The sequence below is a fragment of the Melanotaenia boesemani genome, chromosome 14 (assembly GCF_017639745.1).
Source record: "Melanotaenia boesemani isolate fMelBoe1 chromosome 14, fMelBoe1.pri, whole genome shotgun sequence".
In the NCBI taxonomy this organism is placed as follows: domain Eukaryota; kingdom Metazoa; phylum Chordata; class Actinopteri; order Atheriniformes; family Melanotaeniidae; genus Melanotaenia; species Melanotaenia boesemani.
This window is the reverse complement of record NC_055695.1, coordinates 1133251-1160633: the sequence shown is the minus strand read 5'-3', so window position 1 is coordinate 1160633 and position 27383 is coordinate 1133251. Positions and strand designations below refer to the sequence as shown.

The 27383-nt window shown below is 46.8% G+C and overlaps 3 protein-coding genes across 4 annotated transcripts in view; all 3 read left to right on the top strand.

Annotated features, from left to right (window-relative positions):
* med16 (mediator complex subunit 16) overlaps window positions 1–3699 on the top strand; it is a 32635-nt gene extending 28936 nt beyond the window's left edge. For both annotated transcript variants that reach the window (XM_042006052.1, XM_042006053.1), the window contains exon 16: window positions 3572–3699. In XM_042006052.1, coding sequence (XP_041861986.1) covers window positions 3572–3698 — 127 coding nt within the window. In that variant the 3' untranslated portion in view covers window position 3699. The remainder of the gene's footprint in view (window positions 1–3571) is intronic.
* A 6191-nt stretch (window positions 3700–9890) lies between these two features.
* plppr3b (phospholipid phosphatase related 3b) lies at window positions 9891–25600 on the top strand. The gene is made up of 8 exons (XM_042006062.1): window positions 9891–10144; window positions 13663–13759; window positions 13973–14158; window positions 14683–14809; window positions 14887–15082; window positions 15171–15228; window positions 21868–22041; window positions 22302–25600. Exons 2-8 carry the CDS (start codon window positions 13667–13669, stop codon window positions 23646–23648), a joined length of 2181 nt encoding a protein of 726 aa, XP_041861996.1. The 5' UTR covers window positions 9891–10144; window positions 13663–13666; the 3' UTR covers window positions 23649–25600.
* On the top strand, window positions 10440–13637 carry LOC121652998 (uncharacterized serine-rich protein C215.13-like). Its single transcript, XM_042006178.1, has 13 exons — window positions 10440–10477; window positions 10622–10675; window positions 10730–10801; window positions 10919–10972; window positions 11009–11044; window positions 11099–11161; window positions 11270–11314; window positions 12323–12385; window positions 12513–12728; window positions 12846–12908; window positions 13036–13152; window positions 13352–13459; window positions 13514–13637. Exons 3-13 carry the CDS (start codon window positions 10755–10757, stop codon window positions 13635–13637), a joined length of 936 nt encoding a protein of 311 aa, XP_041862112.1. The 5' UTR covers window positions 10440–10477; window positions 10622–10675; window positions 10730–10754.
* Window positions 25601–27383: the final 1783 nt, after the last annotated feature.

The window sequence follows — 27383 nt, the reverse complement described above, 5'->3', positions numbered from 1 at the left end:
CACTTGTTACAGCAGCTCTTGTTATAGAATAAAGTGCAGAAAGACAGAATAAGGTGAACATGCATCACAGCAAGAAGGTGCAATATAAATTATTTACAAGAAAAAGTCTAAGAAAAGCAAAAATATGTACCATTATAAATATAAAAGATATATATATATATATACTATATATATATATAGAATATAACAACAACTTCACAGACTATATACATATTTACATGGTGATGGTGGGATATGAAGAATATGATGACATTGATAATGGGGGGTATTGCACAGTAAAATATAAATAAATATTACACAGTATTATGACTATACAGATAAGTTGTACAGTCTGACAGCAGTGGGAATGAAGGACCTGCGGTAGCTCCTTCCTACACTGAGGGTGTCTCAGTCTGCTGCTGAAGGAGCTGCTCAGCCCCTCCACAGTGTGGTGCAGCGGGTGAGAGGTGTTGTCCATGATGGATGTGAGCTTGGCCAACATCCTCCTCTCACCCACCTCCTCCACAGAGTCCAGCGGGCAGCCCAGGACAGAGCTGGTCCTCCTGACCAGCTTGTTCAGTCTCTTCCTGTCCCGGTCGGTGCTGCTCGCTCCCCAGCAGACAACGGCGTAGAGGACAGCAGAGGCTACCACAGAGTCATAAAATGTCCTTAGCAGAGGCCTGCATACTCCAAAGGACCTCAGTCTCCTCAGGAGGTGGAGGCGACTCTGGCCCTTCTTGTACAGGGCGTCTGTGTGGTGTGACCAGTCCAGTTTACTGTTGAGGTGAACACCCAGGTACTTGAAACTGTCCACCAGGTCAGTGTCCTTCCCCTGGATGTTCACCGGTGTGTGGGGTAGTGTCCTTCTCCGGAAGTCAATCACCATCTCCATGGTCTTACTGGTGTTTAAGCACAGGTGGTTGCGCTCACACCAGTCCACAAAGTCCATGATGACTGACCGGTACTCCAGCTCGTTCCCCTCAGACACACAGCCCACAATGGCTGAGTCGTCAGAGAACTTCTGGAGATGACAGCTGCTGGTGTTGTAGGTGAAGTCCGAGGTGTAAAGGGTGAAGAGGAACGGTGAGAGCACTGTTCCCTGAGGGGCCCCCGTGCTGTAGACTACCACCTCAGACACACAGTTCTGCAGACGCACGTACTGTGGCCGGTTGGTGAGGTAGTCGATGGTCCACGCGGCTAACTTTCCATCCACTCCAGCTCCTTCCAGCTTTCCCCGCAGCAGCGCCGGCTGGATGGTGTTGAACGCACTGGAGAAGTCAAAAAACATGACTCTCACGACGCTCCCAGCGGTCTCCAGGTGAGCCAGCGCCCTGTGCAGTAGGTAGATGACAGCATCATCCACCCCGATGTTTGGCCTGTACGCAAACTGCAGCGGGTCCATCGTGGTGCACACCACGGAGCGGAGGTGACCGAGGATGAGCCTCTCCATGGTCTTCATCAGGTGGGAGGTCAAGGCGACGGGTCTGTAATGGTTCGGTTCCTTAGCGTGTGATATCTTAGGAACCGGAACCACACAGGAGGTCTTCCACAGGACAGGGACCTTCTCCAGGCTGAGGCTCAGGTTAAAGATGTACCTGAGCACCTCACAGAGCTGGTCTGCACAGGTCCTGAGCAGCCTGGGGCTGATGCCATCTGGTCCTGCAGCTTCCCTGTTCTTCAGCCGCCTCAGTTCTCTCCTCATCTGGGCCGATGTAGGGGAGAGGGGGGAGGAGGAGGGCAGTGGGGGGCTGGTGGTGGAGTCCATTGGTGTGGAGTGGAGATGGGGGGTAGGTGAAAGTGGAGGTGAAGATGAAGGTGGTCGGGGGAAGGGGATGGTTGACGCTGGACTGGGGATGTGTGAAGAGGGGGGAGGGGGGGGCAGGGAGAGTGGGGTTAGAATCAAATCTGTTAAAAAACAGATTTAAATCATTGGCCCAGCGCTGGTCTCCATCAGCTGTCCCTCTGGCACCACTCTGTCCAAATCCAGAGATCTCCTTCAGCCCTCTCCACACGTCCCGTGTGTTCTTCTGCTCCAGCCGCTCCTCCAGCTTCTTCCTGTAGCTGTCCTTGGCCCGCCTGGTCTTGTACTGGAGTTCATGCTGAACTCTCCTCTGCTCCTCTCTGTCCCCTTCTGGTTCAGCAGGACTTTAAGCTCAGGGGTCACCCAGGGTTTGTTGTTGGAGAAACACCGCACCCTCCGGGTTGGCACAGTGTTCTCCACACAGAAGCTGATGTAGTCCGTGATGCAGTGGGTCAGGCCATCAATGTCCTCTCCATGAGAGCTGCAGAGTGTCTCCCAGTCTGTGGTTTGGAAACAGTCTCTCAGTCTCTCATTGGCCTCATCGGTCCACACTTTCACAGACTTCTTCTGTGCCAGCTGTCTTCTCACCCTGGGTGTGTATTCAGGGAGCAGATGTACGAGGTTGTGATCAGAGCGTCCAAGCGGGGGGAGGGGGGTGGAGGTGTATGCGTCCTTCACATTAGCATACAGTAGGTCCAGCGTCTTGTTCTCCCTGGTGTGGCACTTCACGTACTGGACGAAAGTAGGGAGAGTGGCAGAGAGCGAGGTGTGATTGAAATCCCCGCTGATGAGCAGGAGGGACTGCGGGTAGCGAGTCTGCATCCGAGTCACTGTGCTGTGGAGCAGCTCACAAGCAGCTGCTGCATCAGCCGAGGGAGGGATGTACACATTAAACAGTATAACGTGTGAAAACTCCCTCGGGAGGTAATACGGCCGCATGCCCACAGCGAGAACTCACTGTCCCTGGTGCAGAGCTGTTCCTTTACACAGACGTGCGCCGGGTTGCACCATCTCTCATTGACATACACCGCGAGTCCCCCGCCTTTCCTCTTACCACTCTCCGCCGCACTCCTATCCGCGCGCGAAAGTTTAAATCCATCCAGGGAAACCACAGAGTCCGGAATAAGTCCATTCAGCCACGTCTCCGTTAAACACATGAGGCTACATTCCCTGAACTCCCACTGTAGCCGGGTCAGCGCCGTGAGCTCCTCGGTCTTGTTAGAGAGGGAACGAACGTTTCCCATAATCACAGAGGGTAAATATGGCCTGTACCTCCGTTTCCTCTCCTGGAGCTTTCTTCCTGCTCTGCAGCCTCTTCTTTTTCTCCGTATCTCCGTGGGAATCTCCGGCTTCTCCGCGTAGAGAAGAGCAGTGCTGCTCAGAGCTAACAGCTGGTCCCTGGTGTAAACAATGGAGCCGTGGCTGAAACCAAAGGTGTCCCCCGCCGAAGTTTGGAAAAGTGCCAAAAGAAGCAGAAATCCAAATAGAAAATCAATAAAAGTAGGCTTCCCATGTGCAGAATTGCACCTGGTACTGACTACTGTAAAGGAAAAAAGAAAACCACGTCTAAAAACCATAGAAAACGCTAAAAAAAAAGGAATAGAGGAGGCAGAGCTGCCGTAGCACGCAGCTGCTTGCACAGCGCCATGTTGATGCTGATCAGAATTTATTGTTCAAGTTTTTATCACTAATACAGTGAAAATGAGAGGAAATGTAAATATTTCAGTGTGTGTCCCTAAATTTAAATTTAGTCTGGAGTCCTGCTGAATGATGAAGCTCTGTGTGTTGAAGGTGCGGCTGCGTCACGATGCTTCGTTCTCCCAACAAGACCAACGCCATGAAGCAGTGGGAGCAGCGCTGGATCAAGAACTGTCTCTGTGGAGGTCTGTGGAGGAGGATCCCGTCCACTCTCACCTAAACCTAAACCTGGACCTGGACCTGGACCATGAGGCTTGATGAACCTGATGCTGGTTTTCTGGAGCTTCTCTCGTGGTTCTGCAGGCTGCCTGTATGAGCTCAGAGTCAGAGCTTCCTGGTTAATTTGTTCATGTAACCTGATTCTGAACTTGTCTGAGCTGGTAAAGATCAGTTTTACTGTAAATAGAATTCATTTTTTAATAAAACCCCAATGGATGAAAGATTTGTTTCTGCACAGATCCAACGTGTTCAACCAGATCATTACATCACGACAGTAACAGAAACCATGAACAGAGTCAACATCAGAGATTGAAACAGCTGCAATAAATCTGTAGATCAGGGCTATTCAGTTCGGTCCTACGAGGGCCACAGTCCAGCAGGTTTTCCATGTATCCCTGTTTCAACACACCTGACTCAAATTAATTAGTCATTGTGCAGAACTTGATTGGCTGTTAGATCCATTTAATTTGATGCACGTGTGCTGAGGCAGGGACACATGGAAAACCTGCTGGATTGCTGCCCTCGTAGGACCGAATTGAATAGCCCTGCTGTAGATGATCCAGGAACTTTTAACAAAACATGTTTGCCTGCATGATAAACCAGTTTTACCAGTTACCCCATAAAATTAACCAGTGTTACCAGTTACCCTATAAAATTAACCAGTGTTACCAGTTACCCCATAAAATTAACCAGTATTACCAGTTACCCCATAAAGTTAACCAGTGTTTCCAGTTACCCCATAAAATTAACCAGTGTTACCCAGTTACCCTATAAAATTAACCAGTGTTACCAGTTACCCCATAAAATTAACCAGTGTTACCAGTTACCCCATGAAATTAACCGGTGTTACCAGTTACCCCATAAAGTTAACCAGTGTTACCCAGTTACCCCATAAAATTAACCAGTCTTACCAGTTACCCCATAAAATTAACCAGTGTTACCAGTTACCCCATGAAGTTAACCAGTGTTACCCAGTTACCCCATAAAATTAACCAGTGTTACCAGTTACCCCATGAAGTTAACCAGTGTTACCCAGTTACCCCATAAAATTAACCAGTGTTACCAGTTACCCCATAAAATTAACCAGTGTTACCAGTTACCCCATAAAGTTAACCAGTGTTACCCAGTTACCCTATAAAATTAACCAGTGTTACCAGTTACCCCATAAAGTTAACCAGTGTTACCAGTTACCCCATAAAATTAACCAGTGTTTCCAGTAACCCCATAAAATTAACCAGTGTTACCCAGTTACCCTATAAAATTAACCAGTGTTTCCAGTAACCCCATAAAATTAACCAGTGTTACCAGTTACCCCATAAAATTAACCAGTGTTTCCAGTTACCCCATAAAATTAACCAGTGTTACCCAGTTACCCTATAAAATTAACCAGTGTTTCCAGTTACCCCATAAAATTAACCAGTGTTTCCAGTTACCCCATAAAATTAACCAGTATTTCCAGTAACCCCATAAAATTAACCAGTGTTACCCAGTTACCCCATAAAATTAACCACTGTTTCCAGTTACCCCATAAAGTTAACCAGTGTTACCCAGTTACCCCATAAAGTTAACCAGTGTTACCCAGTTACCCCATAAAATTAACCAGTGTTACCCAGTTACCCCATAAAATTAACCAGTGTTTCCAGTTACCCCATAAAATTAACCAGTGTTTCCAGTTACCCCATAAAGTTAACCAGTGTTACCCAGTTACCCCATAAAATTAACCAGTGTTACCCAGTTACCCCATAAAATTAACCAGTGTTTCCAGTAACCCCATAAAATTAACCAGTGTTCCCAGTTACCCCATAAAATTAACCAGTGTTTCCCAGTTACCCCATAAAATTAACCAGTGTTACCAGTTACCCCATAAAATTAACCAGCGTTTCCAGTTACCCCATAAAATTAACCAGTGTTACCAGTTACCCCATAAAATTAACCAGTGTTACCAGTTACCCCATAAAATTAACCAGTGTTTCCAGTTACCCCATAAAATTAACCAGTGTTTCCAGTTACCCCATAAAATTAACCAGTATTTCCAGTTACCCCATAAAATTAACCAGTGTTACCCAGTTACCCCATAAAATTAACCAGTGTTTCCAGTAACCCCATAAAATTAACCAGTGTTACCAGTTACCCCATAAAATTGACCAGTGTTTCCAGTTACCCCATAAAATTAACCAGTGTTTCCAGTTACCCCATAAAATTAACCAGTGTTTCCAGTTACCCCATAAAATTAACCAGTGTTTCCAGTTACCCCATAAAATTAACCAGTGTTTCCAGTTACCCCATAAAATTAACCAGTGTTTCCAGTTACCCCATAAAATTAACCAGTGTTACCAGTTACCCCATAAAATTAACCAGTGTTACCCAGTTACCCCATAAAATTAACCAGTGTTTCCAGTAACCCCATAAAATTAACCAGTGTTACCAGTTACCCCATAAAATTAACCAGTGTTACCAGTTACCCAGTTACCCCATAAAATTAACCAGTGTTTCCAGTTACCCCATAAAATTAACCAGTGTTACCAGTAACCCCATAAAATTAACCAGTGTTACCAGTTACCCCATAAAATTGACCAGTGTTTCCAGTTACCCCATAAAATTAACCAGTGTTTCCAGTTACCCCATAAAATTAACCAGTGTTTCCAGTTACCCCATAAAATTAACCAGTGTTTCCAGTTACCCCATAAAATTAACCAGTGTTTCCAGTTACCCCATAAAGTTAACCAGTGTTACCCAGTTACCCCATAAAATTAACCAGTGTTACCCAGTTACCCCATAAAATTAACCAGTGTTTCCAGTTACCCCATAAAATTAACCAGTGTTTCCAGTAACCCCATAAAATTAACCAGTGTTACCAGTTACCCCATAAAATTAACCAGTGTTACCAGTTACCCAGTTACCCCATAAAATTAACCAGTGTTTCCAGTTACCCCATAAAATTAACCAGTGTTACCAGTTACCCCATAAAATTAACCAGTGTTACCAGTTACCCCATAAAATTAACCAGTGTTTCCAGTTACCCCATAAAATTAACCAGTGTTTCCAGTTATCCCATAAAATTAACCAGTATTTCCAGTTACCCCATAAAATTAACCAGTGTTACCAGTTACCCCATAAAATTAACCAGTGTTACCCAGTTACCCCATAAAATTAACCAGTGTTTCCAGTAACCCCATAAAATTAACCAGTGTTACCAGTTACCCCATAAAATTAACCAGTGTTTCCCAGTTACCCCATAAAATTAACCAGTGTTTCCAGTAACCCCATAAAATTAACCAGGGTTACCAGTTACCCCATAAAATTAACCACTGTTTCCAGTTACCCCATAAAATTAACCAGTGTTTCCAGTTACCCCATAAAGTTAACCAGTGTTTCCAGTTACCCCATAAAATTAACCAGTATTTCCAGTTACCCCATAAAATTAACCAGTGTTACCAGTTACCCCATAAAATTAACCAGTGTTACCCAGTTACCCCATAAAATTAACCAGTGTTTCCAGTAACCCCATAAAATTAACCAGTGTTACCAGTTACCCCTTAAAATTAACCAGTGTTTCCCAGTTACCCCATAAAATTAACCAGTGTTTCCAGTAACCCCATAAAATTAACCAGGGTTACCAGTTACCCCATAAAATTAACCACTGTTTCCAGTTACCCCATAAAGTTAACCAGTGTTACCCAGTTACCCCATAAAATTAACCAGTGTTACCCAGTTACCCCATAAAATTAACCAGTGTTTCCAGTTACCCCATAAAATTAACCAGTGTTTCCAGTTACCCCATAAAGTTAACCAGTGTTACCCAGTTACCCCATAAAATTAACCAGTGTTACCCAGTTACCCCATAAAATTAACCAGTGTTTCCAGTAACCCCATAAAATTAACCAGTGTTACCAGTTACCCCATAAAATTAACCAGTGTTTCCCAGTTACCCCATAAAATTAACCAGTGTTTCCAGTAACCCCATAAAATTAACCAGGGTTACCAGTTACCCCATAAAATTAACCACTGTTTCCAGTTACCCCATAAAATTAACCAGTGTTTCCAGTTACCCCATAAAGTTAACCAGTGTTTCCAGTTACCCCATAAAATTAACCAGTATTTCCAGTTACCCCATAAAATTAACCAGTGTTACCAGTTACCCCATAAAATTAACCAGTGTTACCCAGTTACCCCATAAAATTAACCAGTGTTTCCAGTAACCCCATAAAATTAACCAGTGTTACCAGTTACCCCATAAAATTAACCAGTGTTACCCAGTTACCCCATAAAATTAACCAGTGTTTCCAGTTACCCCATAAAATTAACCAGTGTTTCCAGTTACCCCATAAAGTTAACCAGTGTTACCCAGTTACCCCATAAAATTAACCAGTGTTACCCAGTTACCCCATAAAATTAACCAGTGTTTCCAGTAACCCCATAAAATTAACCAGTGTTACCAGTTACCCCATAAAATTAACCAGTGTTTCCCAGTTACCCCATAAAATTAACCAGTGTTTCCAGTTACCCCATAAAATTAACCAGTGTTTCCAGTTACCCCATAAAATTAACCAGTATTTCCAGTTACCCCATAAAATTAACCAGTGTTACCAGTTACCCCATAAAATTAACCAGTGTTACCAGTTACCCCATAAAATTAACCAGTGTTTCCAGTTACCCCATAAAATTAACCAGTATTTCCAGTTACCCCATAAAATTAACCAGTGTTACCAGTTACCCCATAAAATTAACCAGTGTTACCAGTTACCCCATAAAATTAACCAGTGTTTCCAGTTACCCCATAAAATTAACCAGTGTTACCAGTTACCCCATAAAATTAACCAGTGTTACCAGTTACCCCATAAAATTAACCAGTGTTTCCAGTTACCCCATAAAATTAAGCAGTGTTTCCAGTTACCCCATAAAATTAAGCAGTGTTTCCAGTTACCCCATAAAATTAACCAGTGTTACCAGTTACCCCATAAAATTAACCAGTGTTACCCAGTTACCCCATAAAATTAACCAGTATTTCCAGTTACCCCATAAAGTTAACCAGTGTTACCAGTTACCCCATAAAATTAACCAGTGTTTCCAGTTACCCCATAAAGTTAACCAGTGTTACCCAGTTACCCCATAAAATTAACCAGTGTTACCCAGTTACCCCATAAAATTAACCAGTGTTTCCAGTTACCCCATAAAGTTAACCAGTGTTACCCAGTTACCCCATAATGTTAACCAGTGTTTCCAGTTACCCCATAAAATTAACCAGTGTTACCCAGTTACCCCATAAAATTAACCAGTGTTTCCAGTTACCCCATAAAATTAACCAGTGTTACCAGTTACCCCATAAAATTAACCAGTGTTACCAGTTACCCCATAAAATTAACCAGTGTTACCCAGTTACCCCATAAAATTAACCAGTGTTTCCAGTTACCCCATAAAATTAACCAGTGTTACCAGTTACCCCATAAAATTAACCAGTGTTACCAGTTACCCCATAAAATTAACCAGTGTTACCCAATTCAGTCTGCAGTAATTCAGTCAACAGCTGCAGGTCTGGGCCTAAACTGGATCAGACATGGACCTGAAGCAGGCCAGAGCTGGACCTGAACTGGACCTGAACTGGGCTGCGCTGGGTCTGATTCAGATTCAGCAAACTTTATCACGTACAGGCAGGCTCACTGATGGTCTTTGCTTAATAACCTGAAACTCCCAGAGGGAAGACACGTCTTTGATTCCAGTCATTTTAAGTTTAAACTATGGCGAGCAGGCTGATCTCACTGACATAACCGATGAGCTGGATCTGAACCAGGCCTGAATCACACCTGAACTGGGCTGAGCTGAATCAGAACCGGGCCTGAGCTGGGTGCTCCACATCTGCAAAAATCCAGGAAAGGGAATAATCTGATGAAGATGACTCTCGATTTTGTGTGTGTGTGTTTGTTTAGTATTTTATGAAAAACTTTCTATCAGAACCGAATCGTCAGGGCCAAGTAAGGGGGGCGGGAGGCTTCATTAATCACCTCTGACCCCAGCAGAACCTGGGCCAGAAGTTTGGTCCGGCTCCGACCTGTGGACGCTGAGGTGTGTTGATCTGCGGTCTGCTTACACCAAACTTGTAAAACAAACAGGTAAAAAGCGCGCGGAGAGCAGGTCTGGTCGTTTCCGGTGTTTGTTCTGCAGGACAGGTGAGGGTTGTAACGTCACGCAACGCATTTCCGGTTTGTGTTTTTCGTCTTCGCTGCAGAGCTCACACACCCCCACACACGCGCACCGTTTATAGAGCTGCTCTCTCCTCACGAGCAACAGCAGCGCGAGACGAGCCATTTGTAGAGAACCGGGTCTTACGGAACAGGAGACTAGCCTGGCAGAACCGGCCCAGGCTGACGGAACCGCTCTGCTGTAACCCGGATCCGTCGGTTCTGACTCTGCAGCAGAAGAGCTGGATCGAAGCCGGTTAACTGGACCAAGGTAGGATCGTCTGGTTCTGGTGCGGCTGGGTGTGCGTGGGCAACATGAGAACTGTGACAGAATAAAACCACGAACATGCCGGTTTCTTGTCGATCCGAACCGAACCGCAGTGAGATGCCTGCAATCCAGCAGACTGCACGCGCGGCTGGAGGAGCTGTGTTCTGTGTGTAAACTGTAACATGATGAAGACGAACCTGCAGTTTGTCAGAAATCGCTTTAAATAAAGTTCATTCAAACCTGCAAAAGACCAGAGATCATCATGCAGACATTTCTTCGTAGGTCCAGCGTGTCTAGCAGGTCCATCAAGTCTAGCAGGACCAGCACGTGTAGCAAGTCAGTCAAGTTTAGCAGGTCCAACAAGTCTAGCAAGTTCATCAAGTCTAGCAGGTCCAACAAGTCTAGCAGGTCCAGCATGTCTAGCAGGACCAGCACGTGTAGCAAGTCAATCAAGTTTAGCAGGTCCAACACGTCTAGCAGGTCCGACAAGTCTAGCAAGTCCATCAAGTCTAGCAGGTCCATCAAGTCTAGCAGGTCCGACAAGATTAGCAGGTCCAGCATGTCTAGCAGGTCCAGCATGTCTAACAGGTCCGACAAGTCTACCAGGTCCAGCATGTCTAGCAGGTCCGACAAGTCTAGCAGGTCCAGCATGTCTAGCAGGTCCGACAAGTCTACCAGGTCCGAAAAATGTAGCAGATCTAGCAGGTCCAGCGTGTCTAGCATGTCTAACAAGTCTAGCAGGTCCAACACGTCTAGCAGGTCCGACAAATATAGCAGGTCCGACAAGTCTAGCAGGTCCAGCATGTCTAGCAGGTCCGACAAGTCTAGCAGGTCCATCAAGTCTAGCAGGTCCAGCACTTCTAGCAGGTCCAGCACATCTAGCAGGTCCATCAAGTCTAGCAGGTCCAACACTTCTAGCAGGTCCGACAAGTCTAGCAGGACAAGCACATGTAGCAGGTCCAGCACATCTAGCAGGTCCAACACGTCTAGCAGGTCCAACAAGTCTAGCAGGTCCAGCATGTCTACCAGGTCCGACAAATGTAGCAGGTCTAGCAGGTCCAGCGTGTCTAGCATGTCTAACAAGTCTAGCAGGTCCAACACGTCTAGCAGGTCCGACAAATGTAGCAGGTCTAGCAGGTCCGACAAGTCTAGCAGGTCCAGCACGTCTAGCAGGTCCGACAAGTCTAGCAGGTCCATCAAGTCTAGCAGGTCCAGCACTTCTAGCAGGTCCATCAAGTCTTGCAGGTCCAACACGTCTAGCAGGTCCGACAAGTCTAGCAGGACAAGCACATGTAGCAGGTCCAGCACATCTAGCAGGTCTGACAAGTCTAGCAGGTCCAGCACTTGTAGCAGGTCCAACACGTCTAGCAGGTCCAACAAGTCTAGCAGGTCCAACAAGTCTACCAGGTCCAGCACGTTTAGCAGGTACGACACGTCTAGCAGGTACGACACGTCTAGTAGGTCCGACAAGTCTAGCAGGTCCGACAAGTCTAGCAGGACAAGCACATGTAGCAGGTCCAGCACATCTAGCAGGTCTGACAAGTCTAGCAGGTCCAGCACTTGTAGCAGGACCAACACGTCTAGCAGGTCCAACAAGTCTAGCAGGTCCAGCATGTCTAGCAGGTCCAACAAGTCTACCAGGTCCAGCACGTTTAGCAGGTACGACACGTCTAGCAGGTCCGACAAGTCTAGCAGGTCCGACAAGTCTAGCAGGACAAGCACATGTAGCAGGTCCAGCACATCTAGCAGGTCTGACAAGTCTAGCAGGTCCAGCACTTGTAGCAGGTCCAACACATCTAGCAGGTCCAGCATGTCTAGCAGGTCCAACAAGTCTACCAGGTCCAGCACGTTTAGCAGGTCCAACAAGTCTAGCAGGTCCAACACATCTAGCAGGTCCGACAAGTCTAGCAGGACCAGCACGTCTAGCAGGTCCAGCACATCTAGCAGGTCCGACAAGTCTAGCAGGTCCAGCACTTGTAGCAGGTCCAACACATCTAGCAGGTCCAACAAGTCTAGCAGGTCCAGCATGTCTAGCAGGTCCAACAAGTCTACCAGGTCCAGCACGTTTAGCAGGTCCAACAAGTCTAGCAGGTCCAACACATCTAGCAGGTCCGACAAGTCTAGCAGGACCAGCACGTCTAGCAGGTCCAGCACATCTAGCAGGTCCGACAAGTCTTGCAGGTCCAGCACGTGTAGCAGGTCCAACACGTCTAGCAGGTCCGACAAGTCTAGCAGGTCCAGCACGTCTAGCAGGTCCAGCTCCTTCTAGCAGGTCCGACAAATGTAGCAGGTCTAACAGGTCCAGCGTGTCTAGCATGTCTAACAAGTCTAGCATGTCCAACACGTCTAGCAGGTCCGACAAATATAGCAGGTCTAGCAGGTCCGACAAGTCTAGCAGGTCCAGCGTGTCTAGCAGGTCCGACAAGTCTAGCAGGTCCACCACGTCTAGCAGGTCCGACAAGTCTAGCAGGTCCGGCACGTCTAGCAGGTCCAGCACATCTAGCAGGTCCATCAAGTCTAGCAGGTCCGACAAGTCTAGCAGGTCCGACAAGTCTAGCAGGTCCAGCACGTCTAGCAGGTCCAACACGTCTAGCAGGTCTGACAAGTCTTGCAGGTCCAGCACGTCTAGCAGGTCCAACACGTCTAGCAGGACCAGCACGTCTAGCAGGTCCAGCACATCTAGCAGGTCCGACAAATCTTGCAGGTCCAGCACGTGTAGCAGGTCCAACACGTCTAGCAGGTCCGACAAGTGTAGCAGGTCCAGCACGTCTAGCAGGTCCAGCGCCTTCTAGCAGGTCCGACAAATGTAGCAGGTCTAGCAGGTCCAGCGTGTCTTGCATGTCTAACAAGTCTAGCATGTCCAACACGTCTAGCAGGTCCGACAAATGTAGCAGGTCTAGCAGGTCCGACAAGTCTAGCAGGTCCAGCGTGTCTAGCAGGTCCGACAAGTCTAGCAGGTCCACCACGTCTAGCAGGTCCGACAAGTCTAGCAGGTCCAGCACGTCTAGCAGGTCCAACACGTCTAGCAGGTCCAGCACATGTAGCAGGTCCGACAAGTCTTGCAGGTCCAGCACGTGTAGCAGGTCCAACACGTCTAGCAGGTCCGACAAGTCTAGCAGGTCCAGCACGTCTAGCAGGTCCAGCGCCTTCTAGCAGGTCCGACAAATGTAGCAGGTCCAGCGTGTCTAGCATGTCTAACACGTCTAGCAGGTCCAGCACGTCTAGCAGGTCCGGCACGTGTAGCAGGTCCAACACGTCTAGCAGGTCCGACAAGTCTAGCAGGTCCAGCGCGTCTAGCAGGTCCGACAAGTCTAGCAGGTCCACCACGTCTAGCAAGTCCGACAAGTCTAGCAGGTCCAGCACGTCTAGCAGGTCCAGCACATCTAGCAGGTCCATCAAGTCTAGCAGGTCCAGCACATCTAGTAGGTCCATCAAGTCTAGCAGGTTCCAGCACGTCCCATCGGTGTGTCTGCTTACTGAAAGATGGTTTTTATAAAAATAATTTAATGTGTGTGTTACAGGTTGATGATGATGATGATGAACTCCTCTACAGAGAAGATGAAGAAGAAACCTCCCAAAGACAGCCTGACTCTCCTGCCATGTTTTTACTTTGTGGAGGCGAGAAACAGTGACATGACACACAGTCACATGACACACACTCACATGACACATTTTTTCAGGTGTGCTGTTTAAACTTGATTAAATGTCTTTATACTTTGCTGCTGGGTTCCAGATGTGTGGCTGCCTTCAGTCCGACCATCATCACTGTGGATGGTAACCACTGACTGGTGACTGTACAAATTTGTTGTTTGTTTACTTGTTTGTGTGCAGCTGCCCATCGTGGCTTCTTCTATGGTGTCGCTGTATTTCCTGGAGCTGACAGATGTGGTCCAGCCGGCTCAGGTGGGTTTCCGCTGCAACGACAGAGACCTCAGCATGCCGTATGTGGATGGAGGAGATGAGCTGATCCCACTGCTGATGCTGCTGAGCCTCGCCTTCGCCGGCCCAGCTGCTTCGGTATCCTCGTCATCACTTATCAATTATTCTTACAGATCTTCTCATTTAAGACAAACATCACAATGAGCTAATATCTCTGGACTGCATCCTGACCTGGAAGGTTATCTCATCATCATCATCATTATTATTATCATAATTTTCATTATCATTTTTGTTATTATTATTATCATTATCATGATCCCACCGTCCAAAGACATGCATGTTAGGTTAATTGGACACTCTAAATTCTCCGTAGGAGTGAGTGTGTGTGTGAATGGTTGTTTGTCTCTATCTGTGTTGGCCCTGCGACAGACTGGTGACCTGTCCAGGGTGTACCCTGCCTCTCACCTGTTAAAATGCTGGGATAGGCTCCAGCTCACCCGCGACCCGAAATGGAATAAGCGGTCAAGATAATGGATGGATGGATGGATGGATGATAATCATGATCAACAACATTATCATGATGATTGTCCTAATCATCGACTCCAGGTCCGTTTAATGAGGCTGCTGTCAGCTGCTCAGGGTGCGTTTGTTTTGTGTACCAGATCATGTTGGTTGAAGGAGTGATGTACTGCCTGCAGTGCCGAATGAAGATCCGTAGAAACGAAGGAAGCATTAACGCTGGAGGCTGCAGCTTCAACTCCTTCCTGAGGAGGACTGTCCGTTTTGTGGGTACGGTTATGCAGACGCACCTGTTGACCCTTCACCTGACTGTGTCTCTGTGGACTGATGTCTGTCTCCATCTACAGGTGTCCACGTCTTTGGGTTGTGCGCAACGGCATTACTAACCGACATCATCCAGCTGTCAACGGGTTACCACGCCCCTTTCTTCCTCACTGTCTGTAAACCCAACTACACTCTGGCAGGCGTGTCATGTGATAAAAACGCCTACATCACCAAAGACATCTGCTCGGGACATGACCAGCACGCCATCATGGCTGCCAGGTGCCAGCTCTGCTGTATGTTTGTGTTTGTTGTGTCCATGATCAGGTAGAAGCTGACAACTGATGGCAGATTTGTCTCTTCCCAACAGGAGAACGTTTCCTTCCCAGCATGCCACTCTGTCCGCCTTTGCTGCTGTTTATATTTCTGTAAGTTGAACTTGGTTTTTGAGTGTTTTATAAAAATGTTAAAACCAATGAATGCATCAGTCACTAACAGCAGGAACCAGATCAGCCTTTTACCAGCTGAGGACTAGATCTATGCTAGGACTGCTGACTCAGCTGGATCAGTGCTGGTCCTGACTTGTTTTACGCCCTGGGCAACCCCTGCCCACACCACCACCAAAACAAGCGGCATCACTCTGCACAAACTGGGTCTTTATTGAACAGAGAGAAATCATTTAAATAAATACATTAAATAAAGCGTAATATACAGCAAAGTGCACCCACATGATTCATTCATCACAGTGATTAACCAAAAGCTTAATTTAGGCCAGGGGTGCCCAAGTTCAGTCCTCGAGATCTACCAACCCCCCAACGTTTAGATACAACCCTTCTCCAACACACTTGAATCAGATGTCATCTGCATGTCATTCAGCTCTGCAGAGGCCTGGTAACAAGCCAGTCACTTGATTCAGGTGTGTTCAGGGTTGCATCTAAAAGTTGCAGGATGGTAGATCTTAAGGACCGGACTTGGGCACCCCTGTTTTAGAATAACTGAGCTTCTGTTCAAGGTCAACTTAGTGATTATAAAAGGTTGTGTTATTAAAGTTTTATTCATTGTTTATATCAAAGATACAGAATTCGAGACCGGCCGTTATCGTTATCGCAACACAACGTGGATCATTTTCTTGTGATGACAGGATAATTTAAAAGTAAGCGTGTGACATCTTTCAGAGATCAGAACAGACCCCATGACAGCTGATGGGAGGGGCTACAGCTGATGGGAGGGGCTACAGCTGATGGGAGGGACTACAGCTGATGGGAGGGGCTACAGTCATAGTGTAGATGTGTAGTTATGTGACTGAGTGATGGTTACACTGAATTACCTGACACATCACAGTTTCAGCTTCTGTCAGACTTGATGTATTGATCAGTGATGGGTTTTGCTCAATCTGATGTCAGCTTGCGTCCGTTCCTGTACTGAGTACAGAAAAACTCCAAAACCCTTGGACCCACCACTTGAGGTGTTAGGAATGAAGAAGATTATGGTGTCAGTGTTGTCCAATTACAGTCCAGGTCTCGTCCTGACTACAGGAACCAGGCAGGCTGGAGGATGTTTGGTTCTAGTGAATGTTTGGTTCTAATGGACGTTTGGTTCCGGTAGACGTTTGGTTCCGATGGGCGTTTGGTTCTGATGGACGTTTGGTTTTGATAGATGTTTGGTTCCGATGGACGTTTGGTTCTGATGAACGTTTTGTTCCGATGGACTTTTGGTTCCGATGGATGTTTGGTTCCGATGGACGTTTGGTTCCGGTGGACGTTTGGTTCCGGTGGACGTTTGGTTCCGATGGACGTTTGGTTCCGGTGGACGTTTGGTTCCGGGGGACGTTTGGTTCTGATAGACGTTTGGTTCCAGTGGACGTTTTGTTTCTATGGACATTTGGTTCTGGTGGACGTTTGGTTCCAGTGGACGTTTTGTTTCGATGGACATTTGGTTCTGGTGGACGTTTGGTTCCAGTGGACGTTTGGTTCCGGTGGACATTTGGTTCTGGTGGACGTTTGGTTCCGGTGGACGTTTGATTCTGGTGGACATTTGGTTCTGGTGGACGTTTGGTTCCGGTGGACATTTGGTTCTGGTGGACGTTTGGTTCTGGTAGACGTTTGGTTCCGGTGGACGTTTGGTTCTAAAATACGTTTGGTTCTGGTGGACGTTTGGTTCCGGTAGACGTTTGGTTCCGGTGGATGTTTGGTTCCGAAGGACGTTTTCTTTCAATGGGCATATAGTTCTGGTGGACGTTTGTTTCCAGTGGACGTTTGGTTCTGGTGGACGTTTGGTTTCGATGGGCGTTTGGTTCCAGTGGACGTTTGGTTCTGGTGGACGTTTGGTTCCGGTGGACGTTTGGTTCCGGTGGACGTTTTGTTTCGATGGACGTTTGGTTCCGGTGGACGTTTTGTTTCGATGGACATTTGGTTCTGGTGGACGTTTGGTTCCGATGGACGTTTTGTTTCGATGGACATTTGGTTCTGGTGGACTTTTGGTTCCAGTGGACGTTTGTTTCCGGTGGACGTTTTGTTCTGGTGGACGTTTGGTTGTGGTGGACATTTGGTTCTGGTGGACGTTTGGTTCCGGTGGACGTTTGGTTCTGGTGGACGTTTGGTTCCGGGGGACGTTTGGTTCTGATAGACGTTTGGTTCTAGTGGACGTTTGGTTCCAGTGGACATTTGGTTCCGATGGACGTTTTGTTTCATTGGGCATTTGGTTCTGGTGGACGTTTGGTTCCAGTGGACGTTTGGTTCCGGTGGACGTTTTGTTTCGATGGGCATTTGGTTCTGGTGGATGTTTGGTTCCAGTGGACGTTTGGTTCCAGTGGACATTTTGTTTCGATGGACATTTGGTTCTGATAGACGTTTGGTTCTAGTGGACGTTTGGTTCCAGTGGACGTTTGGTTCCGGTGGACGTTTTGTTTCGATGGGCATTTGGTTCTGGTGGATGTTTGGTTCCAGTGGACGTTTGGTTCCAGTGGACATTTTGTTTCGATGGACATTTGGTTCTAGTGGACGTTTGGTTCTAGTGGACGTTTGGTTCCAGTGGACGTTTGGTTCCGATGGACGTTTTGTTTCATTGGGCATTTGGTTCTGGTGGACGTTTGGTTCCAGTGGACGTTTGGTTCCGGTGGACGTTTTGTTTCGATGGGCATTTGGTTCTGGTGGACGTTTGGTTCCAGTGGACGTTTGGTTCCAGTGGACATTTTGTTTCGATGGACATTTGGTTCTGGTGGACGTTTGGTTCTAGTGGACGTTTTGTTTCGATGGACATTTGGTTCTGGTGGACGTTTGGTTCTAGTGGACGTTTGGTTCTGGTGGACGTTTTGTTCCAGTGGACGTTTTGTTTCGATGGGCATTTGGTTCTGGTGGATGTTTGGTTCCAGTGGACGTTTGGTTCCAGTGGACATTTTGTTTCGATGGACATTTGGTTCTAGTGGACGTTTGGTTCTAGTGGACGTTTGGTTCCAGTGGACGTTTGGTTCCGATGGACGTTTTGTTTCATTGGGCATTTGGTTCTGGTGGACGTTTGGTTCCAGTGGACGTTTGGTTCCGGTGGACGTTTTGTTTCGATGGGCATTTGGTTCTGGTGGACGTTTGGTTCCAGTGGACGTTTGGTTCCGATGGACGTTTTGTTTCATTGGGCATTTGGTTCTGGTGGACGTTTGGTTCCAGTGGACGTTTGTTTCCGGTGGACGTTTTGTTCTGGTGGACGTTTGGTTGTGGTGGACATTTGGTTCTGGTGGACGTTTGGTTCCGGTGGACGTTTGGTTCTGGTGGACGTTTGGTTCCGGGGGACGTTTGGTTCTGATAGACGTTTGGTTCTAGTGGACGTTTGGTTCCAGTGGACATTTGGTTCCGATGGACGTTTTGTTTCATTGGGCATTTGGTTCTGGTGGACGTTTGGTTCCAGTGGACGTTTGGTTCCGGTGGACGTTTTGTTTCGATGGGCATTTGGTTCTAGTGGACGTTTGGTTCCGGGGGACGTTTGGTTCTGATAGACGTTTGGTTCTAGTGGACGTTTGGTTCCAGTGGACGTTTGGTTCCGGTGGACGTTTTGTTTCGATGGGCATTTGGTTCTGGTGGATGTTTGGTTCCAGTGGACGTTTGGTTCCAGTGGACATTTTGTTTCGATGGACATTTGGTTCTAGTGGACGTTTGGTTCTAGTGGACGTTTGGTTCCAGTGGACGTTTGGTTCCGATGGACGTTTTGTTTCATTGGGCATTTGGTTCTGGTGGACGTTTGGTTCCAGTGGACGTTTGGTTCCGGTGGACGTTTTGTTTCGATGGGCATTTGGTTCTGGTGGACGTTTGGTTCCAGTGGACGTTTGGTTCCGGTGGACGTTTTGTTTCGATGGGCATTTGGTTCTGGTGGACGTTTGGTTCCAGTGGACGTTTGGTTCCAGTGGACATTTTGTTTCGATGGACATTTGGTTCTGGTGGACGTTTGGTTCTAGTGGACGTTTTGTTTCGATGGACATTTGGTTCTGGTGGACGTTTGGTTCTAGTGGACGTTTGGTTCTGGTGGACGTTTTGTTCCAGTGGACGTTTTGTTTCGATGGGCATTTGGTTCTGGTGGATGTTTGGTTCCAGTGGACGTTTGGTTCCAGTGGACATTTTGTTTCGATGGACATTTGGTTCTAGTGGACGTTTGGTTCTAGTGGACGTTTGGTTCCAGTGGACGTTTGGTTCCGATGGACGTTTTGTTTCATTGGGCATTTGGTTCTGGTGGACGTTTGGTTCCAGTGGACGTTTGGTTCCGGTGGACGTTTTGTTTCGATGGGCATTTGGTTCTGGTGGACGTTTGGTTCCAGTGGACGTTTGGTTCCGATGGACGTTTTGTTTCATTGGGCATTTGGTTCTGGTGGACGTTTGGTTCCAGTGGACGTTTGGTTCCGGTGGACGTTTTGTTTCGATGGGCATTTGGTTCTGGTGGACGTTTGGTTCCAGTGGACGTTTGGTTCCAGTGGACATTTTGTTTCGATGGACATTTGGTTCTGGTGGACGTTTGGTTCTAGTGGACGTTTTGTTTCGATGGACATTTGGTTCTGGTGGACGTTTGGTTCTAGTGGACGTTTGGTTCTGGTGGACGTTTTGTTCCAGTGGACGTTTTGTTTCGATGGACGTTTGGTTATGGTGGACGTTTGGTTCCAGTGGACGTTTTGTTTCGATGGACATTTGGTTCTGGTGGACGTTTGGTTCCAGTGGACGTTTTGTTTCGATGGACATTTGGTTCTGGTGGACGTTTGGTTCCAGTGGACGTTTGGTTCCGGAGGACGTTTTGTTTCGATGGACGTTTGGTTCTGATAGACGTTTGGTTTGGACGGACGCAGTGGTGTAGTCTAGTTTATTCTTGTGGGTATACTCTGATCTGAATGTGTGGGCTGGCTCTTGGTGTGACTGGATCCACAAGATATTGTTTCCTCACAGCGGCTTCAAGCCAGATGTTTATTACTTTTATTATTTTTCTACTAAGAAACAGAAAGTGTGGAGTTCATGTTTGTGTATAATGTAGGGAGGGGGGACGGCTCTGTTTGTGTATGTATGTGGACGTCTGTGTGACTGTGAGAGACAATGATGGGTGTGTTTTGAAATTGCTACGTCATATAGTGTGTGAAGGCTTGTTCTACTTTAATATACATACATTTTTTTCATCATGCAAAGCACTTTGTGTTGCCTTTGGCAAGAAAAGCGCTTTATAAATGAAGTTTGATGTGAACTGATTAACAGCTGCACTTTAATTAACCACTGAACAGCCACTGACAGAACAAGACAAATCCATTTTCAATAAATAAAAATTCATGAAAACATATACTGTAGAGGCAAACATTCCACTCATGGAGTAGCTTGAATAATGAGACAACTACACATAACACACGTAAGTTATTTATTTGATGGTGTACAAGGTGTCCTTGTTAATGGACATTTAAGATGACTTGTCTTCATTTTTATTTAACTATAATAACATGCTAATACAGCTTTAACTTTTTACATTTAAATAATTTCTACCAGCTTTAAATGTCCAACATTTACCTAACTTTCCGTTTCTCCACTCTAACCAAAGATGCCTGTTTTTAAATTCTCCTTCCTGACTCTCAGTCCACAAGACCGGCCAGGTCGAAGTTTCTTCTATGAGCACACACACACACACACACACACACAGAGAACAGCAGTATGAAACCACCACTTTAGTTAACTAGTTTTATATCATTTAATATGCCAGTCACCTGCTGTTTAACAAACGAATTCCACTCACCGGGGCCCGTTTCAGAAAGCAGGTTAAACTGAGTTTAAAGCGCAACTCTGGGTAGATCAACTCAGAGTTTTCACTAAACCAGCTTTCTGAAACGGGCCCAGGTTGGACGACAGCGTCAGGCTCTCCTCCCGCCCATAAGTGTGTAACTGCAGTGTCCCCTGAATCACAGTGGAAACCGAACCAGTAGCAACACACTCACTGACACACTGAAACAGTGTGATTTGACTTTGTTTTCTTTTCATGTTTTTTCTCTGCATTCCCTCTCCACTAACTACTCTTACCGCCCAAAAAAATCTTCTTCCTCTTCTTTTTCTGCTGCTGCTGCATCTTCTTCCTCTCACCACTCTTTAAATCGCGGTTGTCTAGCAACCAGCCACCAGCTGATAGGACCGCAGGTCAGGACCAGGACAGACGGCTCAACGTCACTTTTGACGGAATTCCTGATGGTCGAAACAGGCCGGCTTCATGGCTAATTTATGAGCGGGAAAGTGAAACTTATGTCACGAAACATGTTGATATGCATCTCTGAGCATTTTTTAGTGGTTATACGGAAATTTGTGACCTTTTGTAGTGGGTATATGGCAAATACCTGCGTATCACGTAGACTACACCACTGGACGGACATTTGGTTCTGATGGACATTTGGTTCTGATAGACGTTCAGTTTCAGTGGATGTTTGTTTCCGATGGACGTTCGGTCTGGAAGTTTGGTTCTGATCAAAGTTTGGTTCTGGTGGACGTTCGGTCTGGAAGTTTGGTTCTGATCAAAGTTTGGTTCTAATGGATATTTGGTTCCGGTGGGCTGATCTCAGCTTCTTTTTCTTTCAGATGTACTTTAACTCAACAATCTCGACCCGAACCAAACTGCTGAAACCGGTTCTGGTGTTTGGGTTTGCCATTGCTGCAGGATTGACGGGTTTGACTCAGATCACGCAGCATCGCAGCCATCCCATTGATGTCTACGTGGGCTTCTTGATTGGAGGATTCATCGCAGCCTACCTGGTAAGATCTGACACCTAGCCTGATTGGCCCAATACTCTGTCCGTTCTGAGGTCCAACTGATCTCTGAAACCAGAATCTGGTTTCCATGGACACCATAAAGAGCATTTCTAAGAAAGCAGTTTCTGAGCTGCAGATAATAACCATACTGGAAGAACCACCGAATGTGATCAGAGGTGAGGTCACAAGTGGTTTCTGTGATCTGATTGGAGGCGTCAGAACTGTCTCAGTAGGTCAGTGATGATGTTGTCTTCCTCCTCCAGGCTCTTCATGCTGTTGCCAACTTCAAGTCTTCTGATGACATCGCTCAGCCTCCGCCTCCCCCGCCGCTGAAGGACGACCCTCTTCGTGCGCTGACAGAGCGAGGACACGACTCTGTCTACAATAAGGGCCCCGCCTCTGCCTCAGAGAGTAATGATGAGATCACGGCGGCCCCAGCCCCCATCGACCGGCTGGAGGGCCTGGTCCCCCTGCAGAGGGAGAAAGACTCTATGGGGAGCCTGAAGAGGGCCAGTGTGGACGTGGAGCTGCTGGCCCCTCGGAGTCCCATGGGAAAGGAGACCATGCTGACCTTCAGTAACACGCTGCCCAGGGCCAGTATGAAAGTGGATGGTGTGTTCTGTTCCAACAAGGACCCAGAGGACCCAGTCATGCCGGTCCACTTGGTTCAGAGACGACTGAAGGCAGTTCAGATACCGCTGGACCCAATGCAGTCGCAGCAGCTTGTTTCAGAGTGGAAGCAGAAGTCGATGGAGATGCGAGGCCAGAGCGTCCGGGATGAGGCAGAGCATGAAGTTGGCGAGGACAGTTCTGAGGGGGGTTCTGTTGGGACCGACGATGGGGGATCTCAGGTCCAGATCTACCAACCAGCAGTCCAGTCTGGAAGGGGTAATGCAGGTCGCAACCCCAGTCCACCTCCAGGTGGCGCCAAAGCCGTGCCGACTCCTAGACCGCCACAGATGGCTGAAGCTGGACCGCCGCCGGTGTCCCCAAAGAGCGCCCTGACTCGGGCCAAGTGGCTTGCCATCCGGGAGAAGACCAGTAAGGATGGGTCGGGTCGCGGTTCTGGCGGTCAGCCGCGTCTCATGCAGGTCATCGCCATGTCGAAACAGCAGGGCCTTCTCCCCTCCTCTTCTTCAGAGACCACCTCCACCTGTTCCGGCCCATCTTCCACCGCCGACTCTCCACGTTACCGGACCCCCTCTGAGCCCCAGTGGGACGGTCCAGGGATTGTCACTGTGGATGCCCACGCCCCCCGTCATCCGGTAGTCCACGTCCCCCACCCTCCTCAAGCCCCACCTCTCACTGGTAACAGAAATCCGTGGTCATGGGCATTGGTGTCCAATGGGGACGACCTGCGAGATACCTACAACCTAAACAACCAGAACCGGGCTGACCCAGCTGGCCGCAACAGCAGCTTCTGCCCACGCCGATCAGCTTCACCAAGCACCGCCATCGACCCCAGCCTGCCACAGATGGAGGCGTCAGCTGAAGCTCAGCACAGGCAGATGGCCATGAGGCGCAAGACGGCACTGGTTCTGCTGGACCGAGAGATCCAAAACCAGACGGAGCAGGAAAACTACTACAAGAGTGTACACCTCTCCAAATGAATGCTTTATTCTGACATATCACTATGCATCAAATGGATTTAACCAGAACCAGAACCATGGACATGGAAACAGGTCCAACATGGCTCTGTGACAACGTTCACGGTGCTGGTTCTCTGGACAGGAAACTGGGTCATTTCCATGGCAATTCATCCAGCTAATAACCTAAAATCAGAGAGCACAGAGACAGTTTTACACATGGACCAAACCAGAACAAGAACCACCACAACCATCCACCAGAACAGTGCAACAGAACCAGAACCCTGCACCAGAACCAGAACAGTGCGACAGAAACAGAACCCTGCACCAGAACCAGGACCATGCAGCAGAACAGAAACATACTTTAGAATCTAAACCCTACACCAGAACCAGAGCCATACAGCAGAACCTGAACCAGTTTTATAGTTGCTGTTGTTGCCTTTGTGTTGTGATGGCTCAGTTACCATAGTGATTCTTATCGTGCTCTCTGATTGGTCATGTTCCTGCTGATTCAAACTGAAGTTTGTAGAACCAGAACTTTGAGGATTCAGTCAGTTTCAAATTAAAGAGTGAGACCATCCTGATGTTCCTCTGCCAAGTCATCATTCTTGTTTCTCCTGAGTGACCAGAAGACTGTTAAGTCCAGAAGAAACTGTTCACGGTAAACGGTTCATCTCAGATTAAATTGTTCATTTTAGGAATGAATTGACCATCCTGAACTGTTGAACTCAGAATGAACTGTTCATTGTTCATGAACAGTTCACCCTAAACTGTTTATCTCACAACATACTGTTAATCTCGGAATGAGCTGTTGATCTACAAACTCTTCATCTCTAAATGAATTGTTCACCCTGAACTGTTCATCCCATAAGAAACAGTTTTTCTCAGGATGAACTGTTCATCGTAAACTTTTGATCTCAGAACACATTATTCAGAATGAATGGTTCATCTAACAATGAACTGTTAATCTTAAAATGAACTGTGCACCCCACAACAAACTGTTCATCTCCGATTGACCTGTTCATGTAAAAATGAGCTGTCTGTTTAAACTGTTTATCCCACAATAAACCGTTCATCTCAAATGAACTGTTCATCTCAGGATGAACTGTTCATCCTAAACTGTTGATCTAAATAAACTTCAAGAATGAATGGTTCAGCTAACAATAAATTGTTAATCTCAAAATGAACTGTTCATCGCATATTGAAGATTGCATGTCAAGATTAACCGTTCATCTAAATATTAACTGTTCATCCTGAACTGTTTATCCCTTAAAAAAACTGCTAATATCAAATTTAACTGTTCATCTCAGATTGACCTATTCATGTAAAAAATGGGCTGTTCACCATAAACTGTTTATCCCACAGCAAACAGTTAATCTCAAATGAACTGTTCATTTCAGAATGAACTGCTCATTTAAATTGTTCATCTCAAAATAATCTTTTCATCCTGATCTTGTCATCTCTTAACATTCCAGAACAAACTGTTCATCTGAGAACTAAGATCTGTTTGCCCTGAACTGTTCATTCCTTGGCATCTCAAAATGAACTGTTCATCTCAGATCACACTTTTCAAGGTGAACTGTTCACTTTGGTTTGTTGTCCTGCTAACATTCTGACTTTCTACAGAACGAAGAAGTTTCCTTAAAATGTATAAACAATCTGAAAGCTGGAGTATTGAGACACAGCAACCAGAACTGGTCTGGAGCCAAATCCTCCTGAGGTCCAATGAGAGTTTTTGGGTGTTGATGGATGCCTTACTGTTAATCTGTTGTTTTTGCATGTGATTCCAGGTTTTACATCCTGAAATCTGACTCTGTGTTTCCATCTGAATGTAAAACTTTGTTAATCTTGAATCATGTGATCGAAGTGTAAAAAAAGAAATTGCTGCTATAAAAATAAGATGATGGTGAAGATGAAGATGCTGCATGCTCTGTTCTCGTCAGGATAAAAAGTCTTAATTAAAACTCTTCGTCATCGCTCTGTTTTTTTTTAACAGCTCCTGGTTTATTTTCCAAAGCTAAGCAGGTTTATCTGTACGTCACACTTCATGCAGAAAACGATACACAGTTCTTAACATAAAACATTAAAAGCATCACTGTCTGGAGCAGGAAGCAATAAGAGCATTAAAAACTAAAAAGAATAAAAGAAAAAGAAAAAAACTAAAACAAACCAGATAAAAACCAGAATTAAGGTTCCAGTGTGGAGAATTAACAGCTGTTCTGATAAAAGGCAGCAAACAAAGTTTTAACTTTGATGTAAAACTGCTGAGTCAGCAGACCTGCAGGTTTCTGGGAGTTTGTTCCACATGTGAGGAACATAAAAGCTGAACGCTGCCTCTCCATGTTTAGTTCTGACTCTGGGAACAGAAAGTAGACCTGACCCTGATGACCTGAGGGATCTGGTTTGTTCATAACCAACCAGAAGATCCTGAATGGGTTCTGGTCCTAAACCATTCAGGTCTTTGTAAACTAGCAGCAGGAAGCCAGTGTAAAGATCTGAGGACTGGAGTTCTAGGATCTACTTTCCTGGTCTTAATGAGGACTGGAGCAGCAACGTTCTGGACTAACTGCAGGTGTCTGATGAACTTTTTAGGGAGACCTGTGAGGACAGCATTACAGTAGTCCATTCTACTAAAGATAAATGTGGACCAATTTTTCTAAATCTTGCTGAGTCATCAATCCTTTAATCCTCCAGATGTTCCATCGATCCATCCATCTTCTGCCGCTTATCCGGAGTCGGGTCGTGGGGGCAGCTGCCTAAGCAGGGAAACCCAGACTTCCCTCTCCCCGGCCACATTCACCAGCTCATCCGGAGGGATCCCGAGGCGTTCCCAGGCCAGCCGAGAGATGTAGTCCGTCCAGTGTGTCCTAGGTCTTCCCTCTTTCCGGTGGGACGTGCCCGGAACACCTCACCAGGGAGGCGTCCAGGAGGCATCCTAACCAGATGGCCGAGCCACCTCATCTGGCTCCTCTCGATGTGGAGGAGCAGCGACTCTACTCTGAGCCCCTCCCGGATCACCGAGCTTCTCACCCTATCTCTAAGGGAGAGCCCGGCCACCCTGCGGAGAAAACTAATTTCGGCCGCTTGCATTCGCAATCTTGTTCTTTCGGTCACTACCCACAGCTCGTGACCATAGGTGAGGGTAGGAACGTAGATCGACCGGTAAATCGAGAGCTTTGCCTTTTGGCTCAGCTCCTTCTTCACCAGGACAGACCGATGCAGAGTCTTCATCGCTGCAGACACCGCACAGATCCGCCTGTCCATCTCCCTCCATCCTTCCCTCACTCGTGAACACACAGGTGTCTAGAGAAGATCCCTCCTCTAGACACCTGTTTGCCATGGGTGACCCTACCAGGAGCACGAGCCCCCAACAACATAGCCGCTAGGATCGTCAGGACACACAAACACCTCCACCACGATAAGTTGGCGGCTCAGGGAGGAGCCTTCAGATGTTCTTTACAGGCCGACTTCACAACTGTCTTAATATAACTGCTAAAATCCAGGTCTGAGTCCAGGACCACTCCCAGGTTTCTGGCTTGGTTGGTAGTTTTGAACTTTGCTGGTTGAAGCTGAGAACTGACTTTTAATTTTTCTTCTTTTGGCTCCAAAAACAATTTTTTCAGTTTAGTCTTCATTTAACTGAAGGAAGTTCTGGCCCATCTGATCTTTAATCTGATCCATGCAGGTGATCAGAGTCTGGATCGGACTGTGGTCTCCTGGTGAAATGGTTATGTAGATGTGTGTGTCATCAGCATAACT

Coding starts and splice junctions, on each gene's coding strand:
- LOC121652998 (XM_042006178.1), top strand. CDS start 10,755: ATGTCTAGCAGGTCCGACAAGTCTAGCAGGTCCAGCATGTCTAGCAG. Junction 11,045..11,098: donor AGGTCCATCAAGTCTAGCAG/GTCCAACACTTC, acceptor CACATGTAGCAG/GTCCAGCACATCTAGCAGGT. Junction 12,729..12,845: donor ACGTCTAGCAGGTCCAACAC/GTCTAGCAGGTC, acceptor CAAATCTTGCAG/GTCCAGCACGTGTAGCAGGT.
- plppr3b (XM_042006062.1), top strand. CDS start 13,667: ATGATGATGATGATGAACTCCTCTACAGAGAAGATGAAGAAGAAACCT. Junction 14,159..14,682: donor TCGCCGGCCCAGCTGCTTCG/GTATCCTCGTCA, acceptor TTTGTGTACCAG/ATCATGTTGGTTGAAGGAGT. Junction 22,042..22,301: donor GATTCATCGCAGCCTACCTG/GTAAGATCTGAC, acceptor TTCCTCCTCCAG/GCTCTTCATGCTGTTGCCAA.